The following is a 15,886-nucleotide window of genomic DNA, read 5'->3' as shown; positions in this document are numbered from 1 at the left end:
AGCGCGATGCCACCAGGTATACTTAAGTCTGAACATGATAAAGAAAACATTTATCGTGACTGGTAGTCGGGACTTCATTCGTCGTCTTTATCGAACATCTTCCTCATTGCTTTTTGTGCAAGCTCAACGCCAGCAAATGTTGCTGCGTTAGCTGGAACAGCTCGGGCCATCGCGGGCCCGATGCCAGGGAAGAAAGCCTTGTAGCCGCCGTTCGCGTAGATACCCTTGATCGTACCACTAATGGTTGGTCGACCCTCGGCACTCTGCAAGCGAGACTTGATCGTGTCAATTGGGAAGACAGGAATCCACATGGCAATACCCGCCGCACCACCGGCAGCCATAACAGCAGGCATGCTCAACTCTCCTGGCCGGCCGGTGACTGGGTCCTTCGGAGTGAGGTTCCTCTTGACGGTCTCATATGTTGCGAAGTAAAACGCTGAGCCTGGGCCGTCTCGCGCGAGCGTCATTGCGGAGCCACGGTATACGGAGCGTATTCCGCCCTCCTTGAACAGTTGTTTGACAACATCAAGACCGCCGCTGTATTTGGGCTTCTCGCCGGGTGCCAAGTTCTTCTGGCCCTGAATCTGCAAGAGCACCTTCACGCGTTCGAAAGGCGCGGTGATGAGCGTTTGAGGAATGGCACTGAAGAAACCAGCAGCTGAGATCTGAGCAACACTGAATTGGCCGTTCTCGACCTTGGAAAGAGAGGTGACGAGCTGTTTTCCGAGATCGTATCCCCAGAAAGAGACCGCAACTACGCACAATCAGCAAGAGCTCCAGTACCAATGGGCAAGTGCTGCGGGTACTCACACATTGGTGTAACTCCCACAAGCGGCGCAGATACACCTGCATACATTCCCCTCACTAGACCATCTCTTGCGATACCCTTTCGCACAACATCCATGGCTCCAGTGTAGACACCCTTTTCAGCAGTCTGCATTCGCACCTTGACCAGGTCGAAGGGGTGTCCCACTACCACGGCAAACACGCCTCCTACACCTCCAGCAACCAGGGCACGAAGCGACTGTACTGAAGACTTGGTTGCCTTCTTTACATCTTCCTTGAGCTCTTCTTTAGAAGGCAGCTTGTCAGCTACCTTCTCTGTTGTGGTAGACATGGCGTTCGTGGATTGTTTATTGTCTCTCAATAGGAAGTCGCGCGTCGACTACGTGTTCCGGAGCTTAGAGCAGCTGGAAAGGCGAAAACAATTGATACACAAGTTATCCGCAAAGAGGGCAAAATTGTTATCGTTGTGTGATCGGGAAGAAAGCAACGATTGTCTAGACATGTGAGCTCCAGGTCTCCGGAGCTTGGCCCACGTCGACGAGCCGAGCGAGGTCCGGCGTGCGCGTGCCGAGGCAAATCACCCCTCCGGCGCTTCAGAGCAACATGCTCAACTGCTTTACAAATTCATCCTTTGGAAAGCCGAGGTGGGTCAAACAAAGCTTCTCAAAGCTCTTGCAGAACCGAATATGTGTGCCCGACGCGGTGTTGGACAACCACAGAGTGTTCCGACGATCGCCGTCAGTTCCTGGACATAGATGGCTACGCTCAACCCGTCAGTTGGCGCATGGCCGGACCCAAATGGCTGACAGACAGCCGTAGGCACATTTCCGAAAAGCCTTTAACGGTATCCCGAAGGTGCGTGTGTGAGCTGCTGTTAGTCATCGCAGCTTTGCAGTTTCAAAGAGTCTCACGACTTGCAGCATGTGATAATCTGGGGCTCCACACCCCCGTTCATTACGAGCCAAGATTTATCGGTCGCGTCACACTGAATGATAGTCAAACATTTTCAAAGCATCATTTGTCGTTCAGATCATAGTGCTCATTCGATGGTTATAAACGCCCACGTTAGTCGCCTTTGCGGCCCAGGGAAAACTTCACTTTCACTGCAATCACCTAGGTACCCACGAGTTCACCACAGCTGAGATGCCCCAATCTGATGTCCGATCCGAAGCCTATCATTCAATACACATTTAAGAACGTTTCCATCCAAAGTTTGACAGGATTTGCGCATATGCGATGAATACGAGCATTAGGGCCTGAGACAGGGTCCTCATACTTCGCGTCTGTAATCACAGTTGACATACCTCGCCTGTCTCATTGGGCAGTGGCTGGACACTCCAGTAGTGAGCCTTAAGCAGGGCCGATACACCAAACACATAAACACGAGGGCGTTCAGCATACCAAAGGTCCTCTTCCAACAGGTACATATAATCAACAGAACAAGGATGGGTACAACACTGGCGACAAGTGGTGCATGACTAAGCATAGTTGGTGCAACTTGCCGCAAGTTACCTATTGAAGGCCAGAGTGGGGTGAATGCGTTGACGAGTTTACATCCTAGGTACGTTGATGATGGCAGGCGAGAACGTTAAATTTCGATTGTAAGTGTTCTAGGAGGTAACATATCTAGGTGAAGAGTTCCTTAGCTCAATTCGAAATTTCCGGGTCCCACATTACCGATGTCGGCTCTTCATAAGATGATTTTGAGCATTGAACAACACAGCAGAATGCCCTTTGGTCTTGGCTATATAATTACTGAATTTTCAGGAACCTCCACAAGTCAATCCAGCACAGTTGGAATCTCTTGGTTCATTAATGAGCCCTCTTGGCTTAGTGGTAAAGCGTATCACTAGTATGACTTCGGTCAGGAAATGATAAGATCGCTCGTTCGATTCGGGCAGAGGGCATCCTTTTTGCTGGCTGTTTTTCGTGTCGTCTCAGCTTTTTGCTCTTGCTCTGCATGCATGTATCCGGTCCGTGTGGGGAATCTTAAGATGCGGGACGCGGACCACGTGCCTTTTGCGCCATCCTACTCCTACCCACTTCAAAACCACCTACGCGCGACAACTCAGGGGAGTGGGTTTTTGAAGTGTATACCGGTGTCATTGTCCATACCGCTGACGAGACGTCACTTACTTCTGCACTGCCTCGATCTCGTTTGCCTGTTTGATGAACACTGGAGTCGGCCGAAATTGCGACTTGTCTTCTCCCAGCTCAATCTAGCAACCAGCCTGGGCCGCATGGTTCCGAGGCGACGACGAATCGCTGCAGGCAAAACCTGGCTGACGGATCGTCGGCCCACGTCATTCAATTTGACCACACCGTGGCTGGTGTGATCGATCAGGAATGTGGCGATGGCTGGACGTGCTGTGCTCACTGAGTGCACCACAGTGCGCTTGTGCAATGGCCCACCTTTCCGTCTTTCCGGTCTGTGAAAATCCTCCAGCCTTCGCAACATCAAACATGGCGGGAATCTTCGCACAGGGGCTCCCGCACCACAAGCTCACCACTTAGAGGCTGAAAGCGCAAAATCGCTCGTGCTCATAAACACCCCGGGAGATTGCAAACCACCAGCGAATCAGCTACGATTGGTGCCTGGTTATAAGCCGCAGCTAGTACCAATCGCGAAATGATGAACGACGGCACAGACCTCTCGGCGGCGCGATCTAAAGGCACGCGGATGTTTCGAAGAACGATTGGCTGCTCTGCCGTGTTTCCCTACGACCCTGCGCGACTGTCCTGCCTGAGGACGGGTCGCTTCTCTTCTCTCTCCTGCCATCCTTTCACCTTCACCGACCGACCTCTTTGCGGCCAGGCTGTCGTGCCTCTCTCGATTGAGCACGCCCTCGGCACCACTCTCTTTAACCAACAATAGTCACTCTTTATGTTTAGTACTTAGTTTACGATCAACATTCCATCACGCCGACGCGCCGCGGCCAGAGCCCTGTACATTCCTTACTGCACAGCCTGACCTCCCTTGAGCCACAGCTGTAGTAAATATTTGACGATCCTTTGCGTTCGTACACAACACTACGTAATCACAAATCTAAGGCGAAAAGAGAAGGGCGATTGGAGTCACTCGATACTCGACCACGACAAACCTTACACGAACGCGATCCGTAATTACACCATCTTCGCCATTTGGACCTAACTCTGTGCGCCACTTTGGACAACATGGTGCAACAACATGGACACGCGCGCTTAGTGCGCCGTCAACGCGGTCGACAAGAGGAGGAGGACGACACTGTGGCAACGGTCATCCAGGTAATCACAGTACAGCCCGACACTACCACCCGCCGAGTGCAGACACTCGTTCCGCCCGCCGTAGCAACAAGGCCTTTTTCATCTGCAACAGAAGACAACGACGAAAGGACCACAAGTACAAGGCCTACAGCAACACCTTCTTCAAGGAGACCAGCTTCGTCAACACATACCACCGAGTCAAAGATCGAGGAGTCAAAGACTGAGGAGACGTCTACAGCAAAGTCGATCAAGGATCAATCCACTCTAGTGGTTGCGACGAAATCTCCTGTTGCTTCAAGCTCAGCATCGTTGGTGGGTGCCCTCGTTTCTGCCACAGCATCTGCTACCGCATCTATTTCTGCTACCCCATCAGCTGCCGCTTCGGAGGAGGAGGGCATGTCTGGTGGTGCTAAGGCTGGTCTCGCCCTCGGAATCCTGGTCGGAGTAGCTGCTTTGCTCGCTGGAATTCTCTTCATGTATCGCCGTAAGAAGGACACGATGGCTGGAGAGAAGGACAACGAGAAGATCGGTATGCATAATGCACCTGCACCGCTGCCTCCGCAGGTGCCCACTGGTGCCGCCGTTGCTGCTCCCAGTGTTCGTACCCTGTCCAGCGCACCCCGTCTCAGCCTTCGACCAGTCACTCAATTCGACCCTACCTTCAACGAGCAGCGTAAGAGCGGAGGAAACTTGCTATCTGTCGCTGCCGCTGCGGCTCCTGCTGCTGCTGCCGCTTCCCGGAATCGCACGGCACCATCCGATGAGCGTCCTGTCAGCGCCTGGGAGCGTCGTGGAGCTGCCAACGTCGTCACTGACGCTGCGCCTGCGCCTGCTGTCAATCCGTTCAACGATCCTCAAACACCGGCGAGCAGCCAAGCTCCAGCAAACCCATTCGGCAATAGCGCTGCTCTTGATGCCGCACATGCATCCATCCCTGACTCGCCCCCACAAGCACAACCCGACCGTTCGACCGGCCCGAGTTCTGACCTGGATGCTCGTCTCGCCCCAGCGCCCACTGCTGCGCCCGCTGCACCGGCTGCCCCCGCCGCACCCGTCGCACCCGCTACTCTTGAGCTCGACGCTGCTCCAGTAGCTACCGCAATGTCTAGTCTGCCCGTGTCAGAGCATGAATTTCCCGCGCCCCCAAGCGTTCACGCCAATGGTGTCCCACCAAGCCCGGCGTGGACAGAAGATATTCCCTCTTCAGCCCCGTCGTCACCCGCTATGGGTACACCAATGATTGCAGATGCCGCTGGTGTCATGGTTGCTGGTCGTCCCAACGGTTCTCCTGCAGGCCCGAACAACGTCCACCGCGTCCAGCTTGACTTCAAGCCTTCTATGGGTGATGAACTTGAGCTCAAGGCAGGCACGCTGGTTCGCATGCTCCACGAGTACGATGACGGATGGGTAAGTCCCCACTGATGTAGACCCTCTACTCTCACTGACACGAAACAGGCTCTCTGTATTAGCATGGACCGCTCACAGCAGGGTGTTGTGCCCAGGACCTGCGTATCTAAGCACCCCGTCAAGCCACGTACAGGGCCACCTCGTCAAGGACCTCCACCACCACACATGCGTGGACCTCCCATTCGCTCGCCTATGGGACCCGGGGGCATCCCTCAGCCTCGTCCAATGTCGCCTGCCGAAGGTCGCAGCTCGCCTCTTCCGCCTGCCCTCTCACCATCCAACGGCCGCATGTCCCCCGGCCCTCGCCAAATGGCTTTCCCTCCTCCGCAAGGTCCTCCTCGTAACCGCGCCCACAGCAATGCCCCTTACCCTGGGTCGCCACAGGCACGCGGTCGCTCGAACAGCAACGCACCGTACGCCGCCCCTCAGCGCTCGATGTCTCCCGGTCCCTACGGAGGTGGCCCCATGGCCCCCCCACCTCAAATGGGTCGCCCGAGGTCAAACTCCGCCAGTCAGGTCAACGGCGCCCGCCGCGGACCCGCGCCTGGACCCAGCCCGATGAACCCCAACGCCGGCCCCATGCCAGCCCCACTGGGCGGTGCCGTTCCCAGTAGGAAACCGGTTCCCGGTATGGCTCTGTAAACCCTGCGTTAGCGATCTCTTATGAGGACATGTCGAGCATTTTTTGCGATTTCGTTTCCGGTCAAGTCACTCGTTTTCACCTCTGACCTGAACTCTTATTTACCTTCTACCACTATACCACTGCTTGTGGCAAGATCTACAGACCGTCACGATACACAACGGCGCAGTGCGAACCTGTTTACTTGCTTTCAGTGTCTATACCCTCGGCCTGCGCCTGCCGATACGCTGCTCTGCGGCGTGGAAGCAGGACGGGCCTTTTACTAGTTGATAATGTCTTGAAGATATTGGGAGGTTTGTTGGTCATTACCTGTCCGCTGGGAAGGCCGGATGGGCTGGATATTTCATGTATGGCTCATTGCTGCCCCGTTTGATAGGTCTTTTTTGCGGACCGATTGGACTCTTGGGGTGGCTTCGAGATGGAAGATGGATTGCATAGGAATTTAGGTAGAAATGTACAACTTACTACGACTTGGTGCGAATATTTTGGTGTGGTTTACGTGGAATGGTGCATGGGTTGTGATATTGAAGCGCCTGCGATCCACTGTCACATTCTGTCCTTTGCGAGAAGAGGCCCTCAGAGTGCATACAATACCTGTCCAGCACGTCTCAGCGTTGGACATTCTAGGGTCTGCACACGACACTGATACACCTCTCTACACTCTCAACGACGGCCCGGCCCGCCAGTGTCGCACTCATTTTCAACGAACAACGACCATCCTCCCAGCCATCCCAATATCCAATCCGTCAGCGCCACCTCACTCGACATGAGAGCCCCATACACCATGTTATTCGACTCGCGTCCCCAGAACGAAGCTTCTTTGGCCCGCAGATTGTGCCCAGCAACGTTCTCGAGATGGAGCCTGCAGCGGTGTCATATAGAGAGAACGTAACTTGGATAGGAAGATGATTGAGCGGTAGCCGGTCCTGCAGAGCGTATCCGGAAATTGGTTGCTGATGATTGTCATTTAACGTACAGTAAGCCTCATTTCAGCGGCGCCATGTTAGCACGCATACAGGACTACCAGACGAGCTGTGACTGTGAACGTAATATTCCATTTCCCTCCAGCTAGCCTATAGTACATACCCCCGATATCTCCAGCGCAGCGTATTCCCATAACAGCCCCAGCGAGCCGCGAGCCGCGAGCCGCGGGCCCATCCCAGCCGCCACCGCCCGCCCGCCGAGCCCCCACGCGCAACGCCATGCGCCGCCCAGCGCCCGCAATGCCCTACCCAATGCCCGAATAACGATGCCGAATCCAAACATTACGTCCCCGGCCCGGCCCCGGCCCCGGCCCTGGGCCCCTGGGCCTTACCCCGATGCAGTGCAAAAGACAACAAGTGACGCGACGCGCCGAAAGCAACGCGCTAAACAGAGGATATACTGCGACCCCCGCCGTTATATGCATGCGGGCCCGCGAGGAGCCCGAGAGGCCGCCCAAGCGGGCGGCGAAAAGTGCGCCGGTGGCGCGAGCGCGCGGTGCGAGGACGCGTGCCGCGCAGTGCAAAGTGGAAGAAAGCGGCCGTGTCTAAGTTCAGGATTTGTGTTTCAATTTCATGAGTTCGGGAGGCTTGGACGGGTCGAGCGGGTCCACGAATTTCGCCATGACGAGGGAGAGTTCCTTGAAGGCGACAGGTTTGGTGACGTAGGAATTGAAGCCGGCCTCGACGCACTTCGCGTAGACGTCTCCAAGGACGTTGGCGGAGAGGGCTATGATCGGATGTCGGCGGTAGGCGTGCTTCTTTTCCCAGCGTCGTATCTCTTTGCAGGCTTGGTAGCCGTCTTTGTTTGGCATATGAAGATCACACTGCCAGATGATTAGAATGCATCGACTGCGTGGCTGTATGTTGACTTACCAAAATAATCGAGTAATAGCCTGGCGGTTTTGCGAATACTATGTCCGTACATTGAACGCCGTCAAGAACTGTGTCGGTTGTCACGTCTATCTTGGCGAGGAATTTGAGGATGACCTGTAGAGGTGTTAGAGAGTGGATAGAATCAGAGCCTGATATGCTTACAGTCTGGTTGATTTGATTGTCCTCGACAAGCAACACCTTGTGGCCCTTGCCACCAAGCCGTCTTTTGAGCTCCTCGAAGACGAGCTTTTGGCTGACGACAACCTGCTGTGCCGTGTCTTGGTTGCGGTCTGTACTTGACTCGCGCTGCTTTTCCGGGTCAAAGATGACACCAAACTTTGATGGTTTTAAGGGTCGGTAAATGAACTGGAGTCGTCGATCCAGTGCAAGCTGCTCGTAGTTGTAGACTGACGCCTCCTTCATCAGTTCCCTTTTTTGTGACGGGTCAGAGACAACGACGACAGATGTGTTGCCATAATGAACAGAGCTGAACACTTGATCCACAATAACATGCACCTCTGCGGTGTCGTGGAGGACCAGTACAACATGAGTAAAGAGGACTGGATTGTCTCCACCAAGCATTCTTTGGGCGCTGATCAGGCTTTCTTCGCCAGTGATCTGATGTGGAATGCCTTGCGGGAGGGTGTTCTTGATGTGCCGCATGGTAGCTTCCCTGCTGTGCACCAACGGACAAACGACCAGGATCGAAAACATCGGTGGCTGAGCTAGTGGCGACGTGACGGGGCCTGGTGCCGTTGCGGGACGAGCAGTAGCATCTGATTCCACTGAATCACTCGAGGTTGCAGCCTGACTGTCGCGTTTTGGAGGCAGAGAAAGGTTCATCTCTGGATCAGGACTTGTGAGACGGCTGTCCGCCAAGAATGACGAAGCAGAAGATCTTTCCGAACGCAAGCTCGACTTGCCAGTAAGCGCTGCACTCGTGAGAGAGTGGTCGGAGCTTCCCGACGAAAGCGAAGGCGAATCCTGCGACCTGACCGACCCCGCCGAGCCGACTGGCGAAAACTTGGCACTGTTTTCTGAAGAGATACTAGAAACACGCTTGAGCTGCGCACTCTGGGCGGAGCCTGTGATCTGTGGGAATGCTGGTTTTTGTAGTGGCGATGGCTGTGCACTGGGCAGCGGCGGAACAACAGTCGACAACTCTGTGGCTGGAGTGAGAGGCGTTGCCACCAACGGCTGCGGGAAGTCGGTCGCCGTAGGAAGACCAAACTTGATCGTGAAGAAAAAGGTAGAGCCCTTGCCCGGCACACTACGGGCGTCCATCTTTCCTCCGTGCAACTCGACGAACTGCATGGAGATAGCTAGTCCAAGACCTGTGCCGCCGTGCTGCCGTGTGCTGCTGGCGTCGATCTGGCTGAACCGTTTGAACAGATATTTTGCCTCATTTTCGGTGAAACCTCGACCTGTGTCGACGACCTCAAACCGAATCACGGTCTCATTCTCTTCCAAAGCCCCTGAACGTTCTGGAGTTTGCAGCTTGCAGCGTACAAAGATCTCGCCCCGAGGCGTGAACTTGATTGCATTACCCACAACGTTCAGTAGCACTTGTCGAATGCGGAACTTATCGCCCTTGACCATCAGGGGGACGCCATCCTCTATCAAGTAGTTGAGTTCGAGTCCCTTCTGAATGGCCAGACCCATGTTAAGGTCGTTGACCTCTTCCAGGAGCGACGGCAGGTGCATCCATTCCATAGACAGCTTGATCATACCGGCCTCTACCTTTGAGAGATCGAGTATGTCGTTGATCAGGTTAAGCAGACTGGCAGTACTGGCATTGATGATGTTGACATGTTCCAATTGCTCTGCGTTGAGAGGGCTGTCTTGGAGAAAGTTGACCATGCCCGAGATGCCGTTCAGCGGTGTTCGAATTTCGTGGGACATGTTGCTCAGAAACCTAGTCTTGGCATCCATGGTCTCCTTCAAGGTCTGCTCGAGCAGCTTGTGATCGTTGATATCGGTAGCAGTGCCGTACCAACTCTCTTCGGCGCTGTCCTCGGCAAGGGCCTTCTCCAGCAGAATCCTGACAAGATGCCAGCGGTAGTCGCCATCCTTGCTCCGAAGTCGTACTTCCGTTGAGTACGAAGCACGGCCGTCAGCATCCTTGGCGACCTTTAAGATGCCGGTACTTGCTAATTTGGACAGCTTCGCCTGTGGCATATCCATCTTATCTGGCGTAGAGCCGGGACTCGTTACCGTCCTGTCGGTCTCCGAGGAGTCATCTGACGAAGACGAGTTTTGCGAATTGTGTCGAGTATGCTCCGGAGGGACCGAGGTTGGAACATTTGTTGTACCGTCGTCCGCGATGTCTGGTAGCTTGCACTTGATGACGTCGTCCGGATGAACATACTCCAAGAAGCCGTTGAGAAGCGCTTCTTTCTCTGCTTGGCCGGAGAACGTGGTCCATTGCGAGTTGCAAAATGTCAGACCTCTACGATTAGACACCACAAAAACGATCTGAGGACTAGAGTTTGCAAGAGCCCTGTACTTGGCCTCGGACGCAGCAGTCTCCTGCTGTCTAGCAGAGTTGAGCTCAGCAAGATGCTGCTCGTGGAAATCCATGTTGGTTCCGATCCAGTGGACAATCTGCTGGCGCTTGTTCTTCAAAGGCGCTACACGTGCATAGAACCATCTGTAGCAATTGTCGAAACGCTTCAAGCGAACCTTCTTCTGGAGCTGTTGACCTGTACGTAGAGACTTGTTCCATTGCTCAAGGTATGACTCGCGGTCATCCGGATGGATCGACTCCCACGGATCTTGGAGAACCTGCCGAGTGTCTTGCCCACCGTAGATTAAGAACTTCGAGTTCACCCAAGTAATTGCACCTGTTGTCGGTGCTGCTGTGAAGATCTGTACAGGCAGCGAGTCAATGATTGTGCGCAATAGACTCTCAGAAGGCGGCGGCATGTCAAACGTCTCGGTGATCGAATTTCTCCTCACGTGTCCGGGAGTTGGAGGCGCACGGCCTCCCGGCGTCGTCGCTGCCGGCAAGGACTGGAAAGATGATCCAAAGTCAGCACCATATGAGTGTAGGAACGAATGACCCCGCTGGTGCTGCAGCTTCTTTTCGTCCTTGGTGGTTCCCTGTTCGTTCCTTGGCGTGAGAGCATCGTCGTCGTGATACTCTACGACCGGATTGACGCTAGCCCGCTTCTCCGTCTTCTTCTCGGCTGTCTTTGGTTGGCTTGGCGCCATACTTGTTCTTTTCTTTGCATCGAAATAGCTCTCAACAGCTTCGCTCCCGGTGAGATGGCCTGGTGTGCTGCTAATAGAGTGCTTACTCGAGAAGCCCAAAGAAGCAGCATCCCATCCAGGCGTGCCAGTAATGGAGCCACCAGGGCTGTGCTTAGAGCGACCTGAATAATCAGACGGGCTAGTTACGCTCCCGGCTGCGGAGTGCGAAATATCTCCCAAATCGAGGTGTAACAGATCGTCAAGGCTCTCAGGGTCTGAAATGCTGACGTTCCCGGGACCTTGCCCAGTCACTCGCCGCTGTCTGGCTGAATTGATCTGGACAAGTGCATTGGTAAATTGCCAAGCGTTCGAGAAGGAGGTCGCGAGATGAGGCGCGAGGTTTTTCAGCGAGTTGGTCAGATTACGAGGGTAAGGAACAACTGGCGACAGGATGGAGAGGATGGCGATGGGAGCTTTGCGGGTAAAGCCTTCTTCGACGGGCGTTGATGCTTGGGAGTGGCCAGACTGTCGGCGGGATAAGCCTGGTGTTTGGGACGGTGTACCTGTATCAGCAGGGTGCATGACCTGAGACAGGGTAGGGTGAACAAGCGGAATGTGGATGACGGTGCTAGCCCTATCTATGCCAATGGCTTCGACGACACCATACTGTGTGTAGTCTTGGGGTGACTTGGAAGGGTTAAAGGTTTCCTCATCGACATTGCTAGTGTTGAAGAAAGGGTTTGCTTCTGCATCGGTTTGAATCGCCGGTGATGGTGCGGGCGACTGTGCCCACGGTGATGACGGATATTGCTCGTATTCTTCGTAGCGAGGTCGTAGTCCCAGGCTGCCTGTGACATGGCTACCTGGCTTGACAGGAGGTACGTGGCTGCGTCCAGCTTTGGGTGCCTCTGTTGTGGGAGCACCAGCCTTCTCGGCAAACTGCTTGTTTTCGTCTGTTTTCTCCTTCTCAGTCAGTTCTTCACGAGAGGTCGTTACGGATGTCGAGTAGTCTCGGGTCAAGGTGACCAAGCGTCCTCGTTCCAGAACGCGATTGACTCCGGTATTGTCGATCAAAGCGTCCGGTTCATGATCAAGGGCACGCAAGACATTAAAAACGGCAGTGGGCGTCGTTGGCTCTCCGCCAACGCTTGAGAAATCTGGGTCACTAAGCGTCGGATCATAATTCGAGCTCATATGGAAGCCAGAAAACGGGGACGAAGGTCCGTCAAAAGAGGCCTGAGAGACTTGCCTGAGAGGATGATCCCTCAAAGGCGCTTGCGAGGCATGACTGGCAGCTCGCAGAGGCCCTCTGGGTCTAACGGGCATCACAGGTGTGGGCGAGTCGAAAGGCGCGGTCTCGGTCTTCGGCCGCTCATACCCGGCAAATGAGTGGTGCGAGAAGAGCTTCGGCCTCCTGTCTGGTATGACGGTAGATGGTCTTTCCTCTGGCTGAGGCGTGGGCCGCGGTAGTCTGATATTCTGGCTCGGTGCATCTTGGTGTGTGGCAGCACGAGGGCTCTCCTTGCCAAGATTCGCGTTCCAGGTTGTCTTTTGCCCCCATGGCACGTTCTCAATGTCAGATGCATCTGCAGGCACGGCCAGTGTTGCCCGTTCTGCGCCATAGCACTCTCTCATGATGGTCGTCACGGCAGACCACCATGCTGCCAGGCCAGGCTCGGACCCAAGCTGCAACACCAACTCGTAAAGATTAGGGCTGGGGTAGCGGGGGTCCTCGACATCGGTGAAAGAGTAGCCCCTCTCGCCGGGCATGAATGGTGTGGCGGAGGCAGCGGGGGTGCTGGACTCGGAGGCCGGACGGTCTCTTGGCACGGCCCATTCGCGGGAATGTATAGCTGCGACGGTGGGCGACAGGCTGGTGAAGGGCATGTGGAAGGCCGAGGCCCATCGGGGGGTGGTGGCGACGGTGGGGAAGGGGTACGACGGGGTGCGGAGGGCGGCGTGGCCAGCAGGTGTGGGTGGCACACTGCCGCGGATGGTTCTGGCCGACTCGGTGGACTCGGTGGACACGGTGGACACGGTGGACACGGTGGCAGCGGAGGGCATGGGGCTCGGGGTGCTGGCAAAGGCGCCCTCGAGGGTGGGCGAGATGGCAGCGATGGGCTCCTCCTTGATCGGGGAGATTCTGCGGGCGCCCAGGCCGGCGGTGGCAGCGGTGCCGGCGACATTGCGCATGCGCTGGCGCTGCTGCTGCTGCAGGATCTGCAGCTGCAGGCTGCGCAGGCGCTCGATCTCCAGCTCGTCGGGCGAGACGTTGGCGTGCGGCTCTGCGGCGCGCGGGGCGTCGCGGTGCTCGCGGGCGTCGCGGTGCTCGCGGGCGTCGCGGCCCTCGTGCTCCTCCTCGCTCATGTCGGGGTCGGTGTCGGCGGCGGCAGCATCGTCGTCGTCGTCCTCGGGTCGCGGACCCGGCGAGCGCGGGTCTTGGGCAGGCGAGGTCCGCGGCAGGCGCTGCAGCGACGGGCGCGCAGGCGTCGAGTGCGTGGCGGGCGCGGTGGGCGCGGTGGGCGAGGCGTGGGTGCGGGAGCTGGTCGAGCCGGTGACATCAGTCGACGAGGGCGGCGGCGGCTGTTCTCTGGTCATGTTCTCAGCGCATCCCCCTGGCTCGCCCTCGATGGCGCAAGAGCGAAGGTGTCGTCAAGGGCCCGGCCCGGCTGGTGTTGACATTCGAAGGCTCGCCGTGCACTCGCAGGCCCGTGGGCGCGTGCGGCCAGTCCGGGCAGCCGTGCGGCTGCTGGATGACGTCGGCGGAAAAGTGGCCAGGAACACGGCCAGAGCGACGGCCACGCAGCGCAGCGCAGAGTCAGCAGGCAGCGCAGAGTCAGCAGGCAGCGCAGATGCGAGGCGGCTTGAGGCAATGGCGCTTGCGCCCGGGTATGGCAGACGGGGAGGTGCTGGCAGCGAGAATTGGCAGGTTGATGGTGGGCTAATCCCCTGTGGATCCCCAGCGGCGTCAGGGAACTGGAACAACTAAGCGGCACGCGGCTTCGCAGGTGTCTGCGCCAGCCCCGAAACCCGATCGCCTGCTCGAGCCCTGCGACGGCGCGCAGACGAGCAGCGCCCGCCTGCGATTCGCCGCGAGCCTGCCAGCCGGCGCCCGCGTCTGCGCCGCCGCCTCGACGCTTTCGACCGCTCGCTGAAGAGACCTCCAGCACCAGCCTACAGGCTACGTCACCGGCGAGCGCCAAGCCGCGCGCCGCCCGCCTGCATGCCTCCTGGCCGCCCGTCTCACTCGTCGCGAAGCCTTGCACGCAGCGCCAGAGACAGCGCACGTCGCGACCGGCTGTCTGCCAGCGCGCCCGCTGCTCGTCTCGCGCGACCTGCTGCGGCTGCCCGCCGGCTCGACGTGCAGTGTCCACCGTGGGCACCCCATCGGCAGCGCCAAATCGGCGTGGCTGATGTCAAAGTCGCTAGCGCCGTCTTAGTCAACACGCCCAGGGCAAGGCTACGGGTCTGGCAAGTCGCTCTTCGAAAGAGCCTCATGCCCCTGATAGGCAGGCCGTGACTTCACACTGGCCTCGACGCCACACTAGCCGCCGCCAGCAGCTGGCAGCAGCACGGGGCCAGGTGTTGCTCCAGGGACGCTGCAAATGCGCCGCCACTCGACTCTGGCAATTTCTCGCGCCTGCAACGTGACAGCTGTTGACAGCTGTGTCCTTGCTGAACTTTATCGATTCATGTCTTAGCCGAGCCACAGAAACCGCCAGTCCCCAAAGCGCGCTCACGGGTCCCAAGACAACACCGACCGTCTACCCCATACCTATGTACTGTCATGCACCTCATACTTCTAGACCCGCTCGAACCGCCTCGCATTGCCACTGTCTGGACACGGCTGCAAGCAACTCTAGAGCACCAGGCGCCCAGCTACTGTCTTTGACAGCTGCACCGTGTTTCAACATCTGAAATCACAATCGGCTCCTCTCGCAGCTCCAAGCCAGCATCTGCAGCCATGTTTCCCGTTTCGCAGGTGAACTGACCAGAAGGGTAGATCCGGCAGACAATCAGGCCACGTCCCCACTTAGTGGCCAGCACCCACGTGGAAAAGGCAAGAGGCGCCCGAAACAGACTCGAGGGCCGAGAACTCAGCGCCTTTGAGCAAACGGCGCACGAGACGAGCATCTGAAGCCGAGAATTCGCATCTCAAGCCGAGAACTCGCATCTCAAACACCGACAGCCAGTGTGGCGCCTGCAGCAAGCGCCAAGTTTGCTTCCCGCGCCACCCAAGTGCATGTACAGTACCTATACACTGCAATCCTCGCCATCCTAGACTGCACTGCAAGACCGTCGTGCGCCGGTCTCAGACGCACGCGAGCCCAGGTACACCGCACAGCGCTGCGCGCCGCTCACCAGGCCAACCAAGCTGCCAATTCCAATGCTCCTGCAAACAGTCTAACCCAGCCCAGGGCCGTGCCCACGCAGGCTAGAGGGCGGTGAGCAAACCCAACGCTCTTGCTCAGCACTGTCTCTCCGGTGCAATGGGGCACCCGTGCACGGCTTCCCGATTAGGCACGTATGGGAAAGGCGCCAGATCGCGATCGCGATCACGATGCGGCTGCGAGAGCCGGGGTGACCTGCGCTCCCGGCGCCCGAATCGTGCTGGCGCATGGGTTGTGCGATCTGTAGGGCGGCCGCTGGTACCCAAGTCTTGCACGCGTTAGTCCGGCACGGATGAAACGTCTGGGGGATGTGTGCTCACCGCATACGGAATCCAAACAGCGAAAACATAGCAACACAGACCAACACAACA

At 56.9% G+C, this 15,886-nt stretch overlaps 5 protein-coding genes and 1 non-coding gene across 6 annotated transcripts; 3 read left to right on the top strand and 3 right to left on the bottom strand.

Moving 5' to 3' along the window:
• Nucleotides 1–74: 74 nt before the first annotated feature.
• C7974DRAFT_429867 (mitochondrial carrier domain-containing protein) lies at nt 75–1,117 on the bottom strand (the record flags this gene model as incomplete). Its single annotated transcript, XM_046144667.1, has 2 exons — nt 75–754; nt 811–1,117. The coding sequence occupies 2 exons, from the start codon at nt 1,115–1,117 to the stop codon at nt 75–77; spliced, it is 987 nt and encodes a 328-aa protein (XP_046002626.1).
• A 587-nt stretch (nt 1,118–1,704) lies between these two features.
• Nucleotides 1,705–2,697, bottom strand: C7974DRAFT_382425 (uncharacterized protein). The gene is made up of 3 exons (XM_046140675.1): nt 2,417–2,697; nt 1,958–2,347; nt 1,705–1,903 (listed from the first exon to the last, which is right to left on the bottom strand). The coding sequence occupies exon 2, from the start codon at nt 2,270–2,272 to the stop codon at nt 2,057–2,059; it is 216 nt and encodes a 71-aa protein (XP_046002625.1). The 5' UTR covers nt 2,273–2,347; nt 2,417–2,697; the 3' UTR covers nt 1,705–1,903; nt 1,958–2,056.
• On the top strand, nt 2,376–3,269 carry C7974DRAFT_8542 (uncharacterized protein). The gene has a single exon (XM_046147391.1). The coding sequence runs from the start codon at nt 2,658–2,660 to the stop codon at nt 3,120–3,122; it is 465 nt and encodes a 154-aa protein (XP_046002624.1). The 5' UTR covers nt 2,376–2,657; the 3' UTR covers nt 3,123–3,269.
• On the top strand, nt 2,606–2,693 carry C7974DRAFT_t20. Its single transcript has one exon. It is a non-coding gene; the product is annotated as a tRNA-Thr (tRNA).
• Nucleotides 3,270–3,811: 542 nt separating the features above from the next.
• Nucleotides 3,812–6,254, top strand: C7974DRAFT_8544 (uncharacterized protein). Its single transcript, XM_046147392.1, has 2 exons — nt 3,812–5,436; nt 5,485–6,254. The coding sequence occupies exons 1-2, from the start codon at nt 3,961–3,963 to the stop codon at nt 6,076–6,078; spliced, it is 2,070 nt and encodes a 689-aa protein (XP_046002623.1). The 5' UTR covers nt 3,812–3,960; the 3' UTR covers nt 6,079–6,254.
• Nucleotides 6,255–7,260: 1,006 nt separating this feature from the next.
• Nucleotides 7,261–13,448, bottom strand: C7974DRAFT_382422 (uncharacterized protein). The gene is made up of 3 exons (XM_046140674.1): nt 8,095–13,448; nt 7,933–8,046; nt 7,261–7,883 (listed from the first exon to the last, which is right to left on the bottom strand). Exons 1-3 carry the CDS (start codon nt 13,315–13,317, stop codon nt 7,611–7,613), a joined length of 5,610 nt encoding a protein of 1,869 aa, XP_046002622.1. The 5' UTR covers nt 13,318–13,448; the 3' UTR covers nt 7,261–7,610.
• Between the last annotated feature and the right edge of the window lie 2,438 nt (nt 13,449–15,886).

This window comes from Boeremia exigua (assembly GCF_020726555.1).
Source record: "Boeremia exigua strain MPI-SDFR-AT-0100 chromosome Unknown C7974scaffold_1, whole genome shotgun sequence".
In the NCBI taxonomy this organism is placed as follows: Eukaryota; Fungi; Ascomycota; class Dothideomycetes; order Pleosporales; family Didymellaceae; genus Boeremia; species Boeremia exigua.
This window is presented reverse-complemented; position numbering and strand designations above follow the sequence as displayed.